General features: G+C 64.1%; 2 protein-coding genes across 3 annotated transcripts in view; one reads left to right on the forward strand and one right to left on the reverse strand.

Moving 5' to 3' along the window:
* Positions 1-32: 32 nt before the first annotated feature.
* The window catches only part of PC (pyruvate carboxylase), a 74,222-nt gene continuing 60,002 nt past the window's right edge, over positions 33-14,252 (reverse strand). For both annotated transcript variants that reach the window (XM_051967207.1, XM_051967208.1), the window contains exons 11-21: positions 3,958-4,102; positions 3,734-3,823; positions 3,431-3,652; positions 2,999-3,155; positions 2,320-2,560; positions 1,984-2,233; positions 1,554-1,798; positions 1,253-1,432; positions 930-1,178; positions 719-859; positions 33-611 (exon numbers count right to left, since the gene is read on the reverse strand). In XM_051967207.1, coding sequence (XP_051823167.1) covers positions 363-611; positions 719-859; positions 930-1,178; positions 1,253-1,432; positions 1,554-1,798; positions 1,984-2,233; positions 2,320-2,560; positions 2,999-3,155; positions 3,431-3,652; positions 3,734-3,823; positions 3,958-4,102 — 2,169 coding nt within the window. In that variant the 3' untranslated portion in view covers positions 33-362. The remainder of the gene's footprint in view (positions 612-718; positions 860-929; positions 1,179-1,252; positions 1,433-1,553; positions 1,799-1,983; positions 2,234-2,319; positions 2,561-2,998; positions 3,156-3,430; positions 3,653-3,733; positions 3,824-3,957; positions 4,103-14,252) is intronic.
* On the forward strand, positions 10,332-13,956 carry LRFN4 (leucine rich repeat and fibronectin type III domain containing 4). The gene is made up of 3 exons (XM_051967210.1): positions 10,332-10,434; positions 10,811-12,215; positions 13,041-13,956. Exons 2-3 carry the CDS (start codon positions 10,867-10,869, stop codon positions 13,603-13,605), a joined length of 1,914 nt encoding a protein of 637 aa, XP_051823170.1. The 5' UTR covers positions 10,332-10,434; positions 10,811-10,866; the 3' UTR covers positions 13,606-13,956.

Here is a 14,252-nt window from a genome sequence, read left to right on the forward strand (position 1 = left end):
CTGACCTAGAGGGCAAAGGACCAGGCAGCGAGGAGATGACAATCGGCTTTATTGAGTGAGTCTGTCGAGGCTGAGACGAGGCGGTCTCTCGTCCCCCCAGTCTTCCTGGCCAGGACCCCCACTCCCCCCAAAGAAAGAGGGCACCAATTTGGCAAAGATACGCGTCCTGCACGTGGCGGGGAAGGCGGGGGGGGCCCCTCTCTCGGCCCCCTGGCCGTGAGCAGCTGGTCCCCGGGGTGGCCGCGACGGGCCACGAGCCGCCCCTTCCCGCGGCCCGGTCTCCCGGGCAGCGGCGTCTGCGAAAGAACCGGGGGAGAGCGGGCCTCCAATGCTAAGGCACTGGGGACGAGGGAGGGAGCGGGTCACTCGATCTCCAAGATGAGGTCGTCCCCCTCCAGGGTCATGTCACGGGTCACGTGGACCTTGCGGACCGTGCCCTCTATGGGCGCCGTCACCACAGTCTCCATCTTCATGGCGCTCAGCACACACAGTGGCTGGCCCTTGCTCACCTTGGCCCCCTCCTTCACTTTGATGTCGATCACCTTGCCGGGCATCGGGGCCCCGATCTGGCCCTTGACATCCTTCAGGGCCTTGGGGTGGAAATGCATCTCCTGCGGGAGGAGGTGGGAGAGCGGGGTCGCGGAGAGCCTCGCGCCCTCGGGCCCAGCCTCCGTCCGGCCCGGCTCCCAGCCTCCTTCCCTCCCCGGCCGAGTCCTACCTTCATGGCCTGGGTGTCCTTGACGAGGATGGAGCGCACCTGGCCATTGAGCTCGAAGAACACCTGCCTCTGCCCCGCCCGGTTCAGGGCCCCCATGGCCAGGGCCTTGATGTGCAGGGTTTTGCCCCGCTCCAGCTCCACCTGCGGGAGAAGGGGGTCAGGGCGAGGGGGGGCCGGACCGGGGGCCGCGCCCGGAGCTCCGCGCTCTCACCTCAAACTCCTCGGCGATCTTGGGCCCCTGCAGGAAGAGGCGCGTGTCGAGGCACTCGAGGGGCCCGAAGGTGTGGGTGAAGTCCTTGAACTGCTGGAAGACGTCCGGGTACATGGCGGCCGAGAGCACGTCCTCCGGCGTCATCTCCTCCCCGTGCCGCTCCTCCAGCTCCTTCTCCAGGGCCCCCAGGTCCAGGGAGGGCAGCGTGGCGCCCGGCCGGCCCTCCACCCGGGGCAGGTCCTTCAGCACCTGGGGAGGGAGCGGCGTCAGCCGGCCCGCGGGAGGCTCCCCGGCCAACCCCCCGTCCGCCCCCCGCCAGGCACCTTAGTCCGGAAGGGCTCGGGGAAGCCCCCGTAGGGGACGCCGACGTAGCCCTGCAGGAACTCCACCACCGAGCGCGGGAAGGACAGCTCCTCGGCGCCCTCCTCGGCGTCGGCCCGGCTCAGCCCGTTCTGCACCATGAACTGGGCCAGGTCCCCCACGATCTTGGAAGAGGGCGTCACCTGGGGGGGAGAGGGGCCGGGGCTGAGGAGGGACCCCCAGACCGGGCCACGACCCCCGCCCAGCCTCGGCGCCCCTCGCGGCCTCCGTCCCCCCATCTTTAGGGCCCGTTCCGGGGCTCACCTTGATGAGGTCCCCCAGCATCTGGTTGGCCTCCACATAGGCCTTCTTCACCTCCTTGAACTTGGAGCCGAGCCCCATGCTGTGGGCCTGGAAGTGCAGGTTCGTGTACTGGCCCCCCGGGATCTCGTTCTCGTACACGTCCGAGTTCCCCGACTTCATGGTGGCCGTGCAGTCGAAGGGCGCGTACAGGCCGCGGGCCCCCTCCCAGTACTCGCTGTAGTCGAACACCCGCTCCAGAGGCACCCCTGGGGGAGCGGGGAGAGAGGCCGGCAGCTGGGCCACGGGCCTGGGTCCTCGCTGTGTCCCCCCCGACCCCTGGATCCCCCTACATCCCCCGTCCTCACCACCCCCAGATCCTCGCTGCCCCCCCCTCCCCCAGGCCCTGGCTGTATCCCCCCCTCTGCAGGAAGCCGGGGGCGGGCGCCCCTACCTGTGTCGAGCGGGGTCCCCTTGGTGCAGGCCACCAGGGCCCCCATGCTGGGCTGGGAGGTGATCCCCGACATGGAGTCGACCGCCACGTCCACCACGTCGGCCCCGGCCTGGGCGCAGGCCAGCATGTTGGCCACGCCCGAGCCCGCCGTGTCATGGGTGTGGATGTGCAGGGGGAGGTCCGGGAAGCGATCGCGGAGCGCGCCCACCAGCATGGTGCAGGCCGCCGGCTTCAGGAGGCCGGCCATGTCCTGAGGGGGAAGGAGAGCGGGGTGGGCGGGCGGGCCCAGGCAGGGGGCGGGGGGCAGGCGAAGAGGGGGCACGGGGGCCCGGGTACCTTGATGCACAGGATGTGGATGCCCGCCCGCACCAGCTCCTCCGCCAGGTCCGTGTAGTACTTCAGGGAGTACTTGGTGCGGCTGGGGTCGGCCACGTCGCCCGTGTAGGAGATGGCGGCTTCCACCACGCCCCCCGCGCTGCCCACCGCCTCGATGCCCAGCAGCAGGTTGGGCAGGTAGTTGAGGGAGTCAAAGATGCGGAACACGTCCATCCCGTTCTCCTTGGCCACCTCGCAGAACCTGGGGGGGGGGAGGGCAGGGGCTGAGGGGGGGCCGCTTCGGGGCAGCAGCGTCTCCCGTCCCTCACGGGCCCTCTGGGGGCCCTCCTTCTCCCCCGTTCCCACGGGCCCTCATCCCCCCTTTAGGTTTGCCCTCATTACTCCCGGGCAGCTCGGCCCCAGTTGCCCGGTTTGATCTTTCATGGGGGGGGGCAACAGGACCCCCTGAAGGCTCTGCTTGGAGCAGGGTCAGAGGTGGGCATGGATGGGCACAGCGCCGAAGCCGACCACCCTGGGGGGGCCCTACCACCCGGATGCTGAGGGGAGGGCCCCCCTGGGGGCTCGGGGGCCCCCTGTGGGTCCTCTTCCTTCCACTCAAAGTGCTTTGCCTTTGGCCCCTGGGACCAGGGGAAGGGGCGTTGCCCCCCTTTGGGGCCCCGGGTTGTCTGGGGGCGCTCACTTAAAGACCACGTTGTCAGGGTAGTTGGTGTAGCCCACGGCGTTGGCACCCCGCAGCAACATCTGGAAGGGGATGTTGGGGATGAGCTCCCTGAGCTCCTGTAAGCGACGCCACGGACACTCGTACAGGAAACGCATGGAGACGTCGAACGTGGCCCCTGGGGAGGAGGGAGAAGGGCCCCTGGAGCACGGCCAGAGCTCTCCCGGCCCCGCCCTCGGCCCTCATGCCGGAGTCACCCTTGGCCACAGAAGGTCTCGGGGCCCCGGGCCCCCTCCCCCGTCTCCCCCAGCACACTAAGCCCCGGCCTGAGCCCAGATTCGCCCCCCCCCCACGTGCTCTGAGACGAAGCCCAACGCAGCCTTCCTGAAGGTCCGAGCCCTGCCCCTCCCCCCGGGCCCGGCTCCGAGCCCCCGGTCCTCTGCCCACTCTTACCCCCCCAGTTCTCCATGCTGAAGAGGTTGTTAAAACTGTGGGCGACGTAAGGGGAGATCTTCTTGAGGTCGTAGGTCCGGACGCGCGTGGCCAGCAGGGACTGGTGGGCGTCGCGGAAGGTGGTGTCCATCAAGAGCAGCCCCTTGTGGTTCCGCACGGCGCGCGCAAAGCCCTCCGGCCCCTCCCGCAGCAAGATGTCCCTGAACCCCGCCGGAGGCGGCCCTGGGGAGGACGGAGCGTCAGGTCCCCGCGGATCGCCCCGGTCCCCCCTCCCAGGAGCCCGGCCGGGCCCGAGTGACTCACCCATGGGCACGGGGGGGATGATGGGATCGATGGGGCTCGGGGTGGCCTTGGTAGCGATCGGAGTCTGAGGACCGTTCACCATGACGTGACCTGAGCAAAGAGAAGAACCCGGGTCAGAGGCCGGCGGGGAGAGGGCAGAGTATTTGGGCTGGGGGCAGGGGGCGCGCTATCTCCCACAGCCCTCCCCCCTCGGCTTGGGGAAGGGGGGCTCTGGGAGCTCAGACCCAGGTAGTGCAGCAGCTTCTGGGCCCGGTTCTGCACGGGCCGCAACTGGAAGAGCTCGGGGTTCTCGTCAATGAACTGGGTGTCCACGGTGCCCGCCAGGAACTGCTGGTTGTTGAGGACGTTCTGCAGGAAGGGGATGTTGGTCTGCAGGACAGAGGAGGCGGGGAAGAGTCACTGAGCAGCCGGGCTAAGGGGGCGAGGGAAGGGATGGCCCAGGGAGGGGGAACAGCTTCGCAGCTGCTTCCAGGGCGTGCCGGCCGATCCCGGCCCCCCCACTGTTAAACGGCAACAAGGACTGGTCTGACCGCACTCGGCCCGGGTCTGTGCCGATCATGAAGAAGAAGAACCCCGACACTGATGGTGGCATGCGGGAAGGCCTCGGTCCCTGGCGTGGGAGCCAGGCCAAGGGGAGCGGGCCCGGGGGGTCTGGGAGCCTTTGGGGCCCCAGAATAACCGGCATCTGGGTGACGCCCCCTGAGCCCCGCCACGCTCCCGCCATACGAGGCTCAGAGACATCAGGTTAGCCGCCTGCCCCAGGCCTCTCGGACCCTCCTTTCCCTGGCCTCATTTTGTCCTGTGCAGAGGGAGAAGGCTTGAACCTAGGACAGGTGTGGTCAAGGGGTCCTCTTGGAGCCCCCCAGTAGCAAGGGCCACCCCCCATCCCCCATCCCCCCACAGGCTGACGGGAGGAAGCAGGCTGGGCTCTCCAGTGCCCAGCAGCTTAAGGCCTGAAGTCAGGAGGCAAGGAGGGCAGGTAGGCAGCCCCAACCCCCCCGCCAAGTGCCCTTTCTCCCTTCAACCCCATTGTGGCTGAGCTCACAAGTCAGCTGGAGACCCCCTCCCTCTGCCCCGCCCTCAGGGGAGCGCTTTGTCCCCCTTCCTCCTGCTGGCCTGAGCCTTGGCCCCCAGGGGCAGCAGGAGTCACCACATCTATCTGGCCACCGCTTGCCCCAAACTGCCGCTGGGCGGGACTTGTCCAGTGCTCACCCCAGCTTGTGGGTGCAGCCCCCCAAGTGCTCGAGGGGCCCCCATCCCAGGGGGCTTCAGCGTGGCTGCCGGCGGGTAGTTACGGGCCAGCAGGGACGGAGCCCCATCCCGGGGAAGCTGAGCCCTCGCTTCTGGCAAGAGTCTCCACTTTCCCGGGCCGGGGTTCGGCACCGAGCTTGTGCCGCCCTCCCGGGTGCGCCAGACCCACAGAGCCCATCGTGTTCCCTGCCCGAGGTGGCCAGGCTGAGCCACTGCCCGTAGGAGGGGGCCTTTCACGCGCCCTCCTCGGTGCTCACTTTTTTCACACACACGTGCTTTTTGTTCGTGACTTTACGGTTTAAAACGTCTCCCGACCCAGCGCTGCGGCAGGTTTACGGAGGACGGAGGGGCCTAGAGGAGCTTGGGACAGCCCTGGGGTCGCTGTTGATGTACGTCAAAAAAGGAAACGTCTATTAAGATCTTTAGGCACAAACCTGGACCGAGTCACGTCCATTGCTCAGTTGACGACGTGGCCAGAAGCCGCCTAACCCCGAGTTTCACCCAGAAGTGAAGGGCCCGGACTGGCTAATTCAGTGTCTATGGCGACTTTATAGCCACAAGTACTGAGAACTGAGGAGAACCCCCTGCTTCTGGGTACCCATAAGCCCCCAGGCCAGCCGGGGAGGGGCCTTAGCACTTCTAGCCCTGCAGCCGGGTCCCGAGCTCGGATCCCGGGCCCTTTCTGTAGTCCTGGCCCCTCTGGGTGCTTGCCAGGAGACAAAGAGGCAACATTGTAGCTGGTTTTAGGGAAAGGCGCTGGTTCTTTAAGAGAAAGTGGGAAACTAACGAGTTACATTCTGTCCCCAACCAGAAGCTGCAGATACAGTTACAGCGCAGGGGGCCCCGCCCCGCCCACGGCCTGATGTCAAACAAAGCGAGACCTCCCTGGGAACCAGCCTCTGTCCCGCAGAACCCCGGGCTGCGGTCGCCGCAACCAGGAGGCCGGACGGGCCTGGAGGCCCTTCAAGTCGGCCCGCACGATCTCGGCACGGCCGCCTGAGCAGCCCTGCTTGGGAAAGTGGAGTCCTTCCCAAAGAAAGAGGATGGTGGGAGATTTGTCAGCAGGGGCGCCTCACAAAACAATGCAAAGCAGGAGAAAATGAACACGGCCCTGTTAAATCACTCCACGTTTTAAAATAAAGACGTTCAGAGAGTAATAAATGACCGGTCCCTTCTACAACACGGGCCCCACCCAACGCCTCGGTCCCTGTGATGCTGGACAAGGAAAGGGGAGATGCCCCTAGAGACCAAGGCCAGGAGAGTGGCAGCTGCAGCCAAGGCCACGCCAAGGATCTGTGCTGCCAGAGAGACACGAAAGAGACAGCTAGAGGGCGCTGTGGACAGAGGGCCAGCTTGAGGTCAGGAGGACCCGAGTTCAAGGCCAGCCTCAGACACTAGCTGTGCGGTCAGCTTAACCCTAACTGCCTCAGCCAAGAGAAGAGAGAGATGAACGCGGGAAAATTGTCAAAGTTCTATTAGGATAGAGTGGGATGATGGGAACTGGGCCAGACTTGGGGTCCTCGTCACTAAAATGAGGGCACTCAACTAGAGCACCAAGGTAACTCCAGGCAATAAACTTATGAAATCGAGGCACCAATTGTCCAGATTTCCAAAACAAGGAATCCAAATTGAGGCAACGTGCACCAACCGGGGAATGACTGAACACGTTTGAGTAACGGATGTGATGAAGCGCTATGTTGCTATGAGAAATGATGAAAGGGCCGGTCTCAGGACAACCTGGGAGGATCTGTATGAACTGCAATATGAAGAGAAGGGAAAACAATCTACACCATTGACAGCAATATTGTAACCGTAATCAACTGTGAAACCCTTAGGAACTCTGGTCCATATAATGATCCCTCAGAATCCCAAAGGACTCCCACGGAAACTTGTAGCTACCCCCGGAGAGAGAATTAATGGACTCAGAAGGCAGGGTGAAACATAGTTTTTTCTTCTTGGATTTTCCTTTCAAAAACAAAATCAAAAACAAAAACCAAAACGATGATTTTTGAAAATGAGTTACTTGACTTCACATGAACACTTCTTCATGAATGGGGGGTGGGGTGGGGTAGAGAAGAAATTTTACAATTGAAAATAATAGTTAATTTAAAAAAATAAGATTGAAAAAAAATCAAGTAGGAGCATCGCTCTCCCAAAGCTGTGATAGAGACACAGAAATTAAAAAAACTCGTCTCTAAAAATAAGTTCCTAAAATGACTCTAGTAGGCTAGCCGAGCCGATATAATAAAAATGAAAATTCGACCTAAATTAATTTAACGAATTCGTGCCATGCCAATCAAACGAAATTATAACACTAGAAAATAATGAAATTCATCCGGAAGAACAAAAGGTCAAGAATACTCGGGGAAGCAATGGAAAGAAAATGGGAAGGAAGGTGACCCAGCCACACCAGGTCTCAAACTCTATTTTTATAAAGTGTCAATCATCAAACTAAGAAATATACGAGTGTATAAGTGGAATAGATTAGGTACTCGGTGTATTGTAGTAAATGACCACAGTACCCCAGTGTTTGATAAACCCAACGATCCAAATATACATGATCGGACAACTTGCTGGAAGACAATACAACAGAAACATCTCGCACGGTACCCCGAAATCCATATGGGTTACGTTAGACAAAGAATGACAACCATGGACAAATCGGAAGAGCACGGAATGGTTTACCTGTCAGATCGATGGATAAGAGAAGTATTTAAGACAAACAAGATACAGAGAGCCTCGCAAGATGTCAAATGGATCATTTTGACTAGATCAAGGTTTGGTACAAACAAAAGCAACAAAGCCAAAATTAGAAGGAAAGCAGGAAATTGGAAAAACACTTTTTAAGAGCAAGTATCTTTGATAAAGGCCTCATCTCTCTTGTTCTGCTTTGACAAAATAAAGCTTTGACTTGGAGAATCCTGTGCAATTGCTCCCATTCTGACTCCAAAGCATCATCAGGACCAAAGTTTTTTCCACTTTTCCTACTTCCTCATCCAGAATCCACCAGGTAAAGCTTCCCCGGACTAAGCCTGAATCAGACAGTAAAAGAAATCCTGACAGATAGATTCCTGCTCATGGTGATTACTCGGGTCTGGGAAAATGTGGATTCTCCTTTAGAAACAGAAATGGCTAAATCTGTGACCGAGACTTAGGTGACTGAGTCATAGACCTCAAGACCCTCATTGTAATATAATCAGCCTCCAATTATAAGTCATTTTCACTGTCAGCCGGAGTAGATGAATTGCCATCCACAGAACCAGGCTCTTCTAAAGCAAACGGACTGAGATCATTGCCAGGAGGGGTCTGTCTGTGACATTGGAGAGGGCCACTGGCTTTTTTTTTTTTTTTTTAAGTAATAAACATGCTAGTCTAATATCATTAGAGACCATAGGAAAGGGGAAAGGACCTGCATGTGCCATAATGTTCACAGCCGCCCTTTTTGTGGTGGAGGAACTGGAAACTGAGGGAATGGCGCTCAACTGGGCTGAACAAGTATATGAATGCGATGGAAGCCTACCGTGCAGGAAGGTAGGATGGGGGGGGGGTGTCAGAAAAACCTGAAAAGACTGACAGGAACAGATTCAGAGTGAAGTGAGCAGAACAGGGAGAATATGGACTCAACTAGAGCCAGTAACAGCCACGTTGGGCCAATGATTCTCCCAGTGACTCTCAGAAATACAATGATCTAAGACAATCCCCCCCCCCCCACAGGGGAAAGAACAGACGAGATCTGAGTGTAGATGAAAGCAGACAATTTTTCACTCTTTTTTGCTTTAGTTGGAGGTTTCTTCCACAAAAAGACTAAGGTGGAAACGTGTTCCGGGACTGCACGGGTATAACCTGACTCGCTGGCTTACGGTCTTAGGGAGGAGGGAGGGGGGAATCTGGAATTTACAAAATAAAAATTTAAAGAGAACGTTCAAAGCTGTGTCTGTCATTGGAGAAAAAAGAAAATGCTAAGTAACTCTGGGGAAAATACTAATAAGGAGCCCCAGCCAGGCCGCCCCCTCCCCCTCCTCTACCCCCCAGCCCCAGGGTCACCGGATCTGCTAAATCCCTTGTCTCCTGGCTGTTAGCGTCTGCCCCGGTGCGAGCTGACCGTCTCGGTGAGAGACCCCCGCCCCCGCTCGTGGAGGGCACAGCATGAAGCTCCTGAAGAGAAGGCCTGACCGCCCCATAATGCGGCCGTCCCCCCGGGAACTCGGCCCGTCCCACCGAACGGAAGCGGCAGCAGGAGGGCTCCATCCATTTAGCCAAACGCGGGCCAGCCTCGCTCCTCGCACCTGCCCCTCTCTCCCTTCCTTACGCTCCAACCCCAGCCTGTAAGACCGGGGGTGGGCGGGCCAATGGGAGACACCTGAGTAGCCCCTTCCCGCGTCTGCGGAACAGCTGGCCCGCTCCCACGGGCCCCGTAGCATCCCGGGTCACTTCCTTCTCTGTCTGGCTATTTCTAAGTCTTCCCAAAGCAGCCGCAACAGACAGGAAGTGGCCCGGGGCTGCCTGGCAGGGCTCGCGGGGTAGGGGGAGGGGAGAGCCAGCGGGCAGGTGGGGCCGGGGCGGGCGGGGGTCAAGCCCCACCCCGAGTGTCACCTTGCCAGGGAGCGGAGAACAAAGTCTGGGGAACGTGGGACCGGGCGGTGTGAACGTGCGTGAGCCAGCTCCCGGGGCTGTGCCACCACGTGACTCAGTGATGCAGAACAATCGTGACCTTCAAGAGTGGGAGTTGGAGTGAGTGTGCGTGCGTGTCTGTGGCACGCGGCTCGGGCTGCTGCTGGGGGCCGCCGGCGCCCCCTCCCCGCCCTCCCCCCGCCGCTGCCGCCGGGCCGGGGCAGCCGCTGGCGCTGACTGCGGGAGGAGGCTGGGAGCCGGCGTGGGAGCGGGCGCGGCTCTGCCGCTGCTGCTGAGGCTGCGGCACGGCCCGAGCGGGCGCGGGGCGCGATCGCGCGGGGGTTCGCGGCCCGGGCCGGGGCGCAGGGGCGCCGCGGCGCGCGGCCGGGCGGGGAGGTGCGCGGCCAGGTGACAGCGGGCGGCTGTGACTCGGCACAGCACGGCTCGGTACGGCACGGCACGGGTGGATCCCGGCGCGGTCCCCGCCCCCCACCCAGTGCGCGCGCTCCGTGGCCGCGCCGCGCGCCCCCCGCCCCCCGCCCGCGCGCCCGAGCCGAGCTGAGCCGGAGCCGGAGCCGGAGTCGGAGCCAGAGCCGGGAGGCCAGGGCCAGGGTCCGGGGCCGCAGCCCCGCGCGCCATGGGGAGGGCCTGGACCCCAGGCCGAGCCGTGCGGGCGGCGGCCAGCCCCAGAACTCGCCCCCGCCCCCGCTCCGGCGGAAGGCCGAGCAGGAGGCGCGGGGGCCCCGGGGGGAGCCCGGCCCGCCCGGCCCGCCCGGCCCGCAGCCGCCGCAGCCCCTGAGCCCGGAGGAGCAGCAGCGGCTCCCGCCAGGACAGCGCAGGTGAGGGGCGGCGGGGGCGGAGCGGGGGACGCGGGGGAGGGTAGGGGAGGGGAGGGGGCAGGTGCGGGGCGGGGGCGGGGAGGGGCCATCGGGCTGGGGGAGGGGAGGGGAGGGAAGGAAAGGAAGGGCGGAGAAAAGAAGGGAGGAAGCGGGGGCGCCGACCACCCCAGGCCGGGCGGGGAGCCCGAACCCAGTCTAAGATGCCAGAGGGATCCTGGGAGGGAAGTTACCTGGGCCCGTCCCCAGAGCTAAGCCGGGGGAGCCTCCTCGCGGGCTCCAGCCGGTCCGGCCACTGGGATCCCCTTTGCTCTGAGGGTGGGGGCGGGGCGGGGAGGCTCCCGAGGCCCCCGCCCCACTCCCGCCTTCTGCTCCCCAGGGACGGCGCTTGCGGCCGGCGCCCCGTCTCTCCCCTCCCGCCCCGGGGGGCTCACCATGGCCTCCCCCCTCCTGCTGCTGCTGCTGGCCGGCGGGGCCCTCGGCTGCCCCCTCCCCTGTACCTGCCAGAACCTTTCTGAGTCTCTGAGCACGCTGTGCGCCCACCGCGGGCTCCTCTTCGTGCCCCCCAACGTGGACCGGCGCACCGTGGAGCTGCGGCTGGCCGACAATTTCATCCAGGCCCTGGGGCCCCCCGACTTCCGCAACATGACGGGCCTGGTGGACCTGACCCTGTCCCGCAACGCCATCCACCGCATCGGGGCGCGCTCCTTCGGCGACCTGGAGAGCCTGCGCTCCCTGCACCTGGACGGCAACCGGCTGGCCGAGCTGGGCGCCGGCAGCCTGCGGGGGCCCGTCAACCTCCAGCACCTCATCCTCAGCGGCAACCAGCTGGGCAGCATCGCCGCCGGCGCCTTCGACGACTTCCTGGAGAGCCTGGAGGACCTGGACCTGTCCTACAACAACCTGCGGCAGGTGCCCTGGGCGGGCATCGGCTCCATGCTGGTGCTGCACACCCTCAACCTGGACCACAACCTCATCGACGCGCTGCCCCCCGGGGCCTTCGCCCAGCTGGGCCAGCTCTCGCGCCTGGACCTCACCTCCAACCGCCTGGCCACGCTGGCCCCCGATCCCATCTTCTCGCGGGGCCTGGACACGGCCGCCTCCCCCAGCCCCCTGGTGCTGAGCTTCGGGGGGAACCCGCTGCACTGCAACTGCGAGCTGCTGTGGCTGCGGCGCCTGGCCCGGCCGGACGACCTGGAGACCTGCGCCTCCCCGCCCGGGCTGGCCGGGCGCTACTTCTGGGCGGTGCCCGAGGGCGAGTTCTCCTGCGAGCCGCCTCTCATCGCGCGCCACACCCAGCGGCTCTGGGTGCTGGAGGGCCAGCGGGCCCTGCTGCGGTGTCGGGCCCTGGGGGACCCCATGCCCACCATGCACTGGGTGGGCCCGGACGACAGACTCGTGGGAAACTCCTCCCGGGCCCAGGCCTTCCCCAACGGGACGCTGGAGATCGGGGTGACCGGGGCCGGAGACGCCGGCGAGTACACCTGCATAGCCACCAACGCGGCCGGGGAGGCCACGGCCCAGGTCGAGCTGCGGGTGCTGGCCCTCCCCCACGGCGGGAACAGCAGCGCCGCCGGGGGCCGGCCCGGGCCCTCGGACATCGCGGCCTCCGCCCGGACCGCGGCCGAGGGCGAGGGCGCCCAGGAGCTGGGGCCCGCGGTGGAAGTGTCCGAGGTGACGGCCACGTCTGGGCTGGTGAGCTGGGGCCCCGGCAGGCCCAACGAGCCCGTCTGGATGTTCCAGATCCAGTACAACAGCAGCGAGGACGAGACCCTCATCTACCGGTGAGAGCCCGCCGGCCGGGCCCGGCACGCAGGGCGGCCCCTTTCTCCCGTCACCTCCTGGCTCCTCTGCTTCCCCACCCACCAGGCCACGCCGCGTGCTCTATGGCCGCTGAGCCTCTCGCTCTCCCTGCCGCCTTCCTCAGCCCCTGTGCGCCGGGAAGCTGCAGAGAAGGGGGCTTGGCTTGCGCAAAGAGCAGGGGCGAGGGGCAGTGGGCACGTGGGACAGGGAACGGGCAGGGGACCAGGGTGGGGAAGCTGGGGCGGGGAATGAAAATTAGGTCTGGGGAGATTGCCCTGGAGCCAAGCTGGCAGGGGGAGGAGAGGAAGGGTGCGGGTGGCGTTGGGGGCTCCTGGCGCGCTCTCCATCCATCTCTTGGCGTCTGTTTGCACGCGCTGCCGTCGGAGCCGAGGGTGAATGCTCCTCCTGCCTGTGGGGCTCTGGGGTTGTTTTGGGGTCTGTGCACACGCACACGCACACTCACACTGACACACACACAGACACACTCGTGTGCACACATAGTGTAGGCCTCTGCCAGTGACTCCATGGAGCAAAGATTAGCATCTCAGGAGAGCTGAGTGTCTGCTTCACACACACTCTCACACTCACACACTCACACACTCTCACACTCACACCCCCCTCCCCGGCCGTACCCACACACGTGCATCTCTGTGTATGTCTCCACACGGGCACCGCTGTCTCCACGCACAAGAGCCCCCTGAGGGGCCGCCGGGTCCTCCCCCGGGGCACACTGGGCCGGGGCCCTCCGCGGACTGAGAGGGGGCCGCAGAGGCCAGACTGGCACTGACCTTGCCCCTTCCCTACAGGATCGTCCCCGCTTCCAGCCGCCACTTTCTGCTGAAGCACCTGGTCCCTGGGGCTGACTACGACCTCTGCCTCCTGGCCCTGTCACCTGCTGCTGTGCCCTCTGACCTCACGGCGACGAGGCTGCTGGGCTGTGCCCACTTCTCTACACTGCCAGCCATGCCCCTGTGCCACGCCTTGCAGGCCCACGTGCTCGGGGGCACCCTGACGGTGGCTGTGGGGGGGGTCCTGGTGGCCGCCTTGCTGGTCTTCACGGTGGCCTTGCTGGTTCGGGGCCGGGGGACCGGGGCCGCCCGCCTCCCGCTCAAGCTCAGCCACGTGCACTCCCAGACCAACGGCGGAGGCGCCAGCCCCGGCCCGAAGCCTCACCCCCCCCGGAGCCCCCCGCCCCGCCCACAGCGCAGCTGCTCTCTGGACTTGGGGGAGACGGGCGGCTGCTACGGCTACGCCCGGCGCCTGGGAGGAGCCTGGACGCGCAGGAGCCACTCGGTCCACGGCGGCTTACTCGGGGCTGGGTGCCGAGGGGCGGGGGGCAGCGGGGAGCGGCTGGAAGAGAGCGTGGTCTGAGGCCGGGGCCGGCCGGAGCCTGCAGCTCTTCCCTCCGGGCCCTCTGGAGGAGAGGGGGCCCCGGGACACGGGGCGGCCATCGCGGGAGCGGCCCAGGGAGTGGACGGAGCACTCCTTGGCTGAGGAGTCGGGATTCTGGGTTTTCACCCATTTTAACTCTCTGTACCTCAGTTCCCCCTTTGTAATTTGGGGAAGAAAACAGCCTTTCCCTAACCCTGTCCCGCTCTCCAGGACCTGGGGAGGGGAGGGAACTCACGGAGAAGAGGTGCTCGCGGCACTGTGGGGCGATGGGCTACAGGGACCGACCTGGATTCTTGTTTTTATTCTTAATAAAAATGCCAGGGACACCTCGCCTCGGCTCCGGCCTTGTCGTGTGGGGAGGAGAGCCCGCTCCGGAGGCCCGGGGGGACCGGGCGGGGAAGAGGCGCTAAGAGGGCGAGAGTCAGTGCGGAGGGCGCAGGGGTGGGCCCCGTGGGCACGGAGAGCCGGGGGGTGGCGGGGAGAGAAGCCGCCAGCCCGTGCCCTTCCCAGCGTGCCCAGCGCCACTGCCAGAGCCAAGGGAGTCTGGGTCTGAAAGCCCCATTGATTCTCCTGAGATCCCATCTGCAGGAGGGGGGCTGGGAGCTCAGCCACGGACAGGAACAGGA

This window comes from Antechinus flavipes, chromosome 6 (genome assembly GCF_016432865.1).
Source record: "Antechinus flavipes isolate AdamAnt ecotype Samford, QLD, Australia chromosome 6, AdamAnt_v2, whole genome shotgun sequence".
Lineage (NCBI taxonomy): Eukaryota > Metazoa > Chordata > Mammalia > Dasyuromorphia > Dasyuridae > Antechinus > Antechinus flavipes.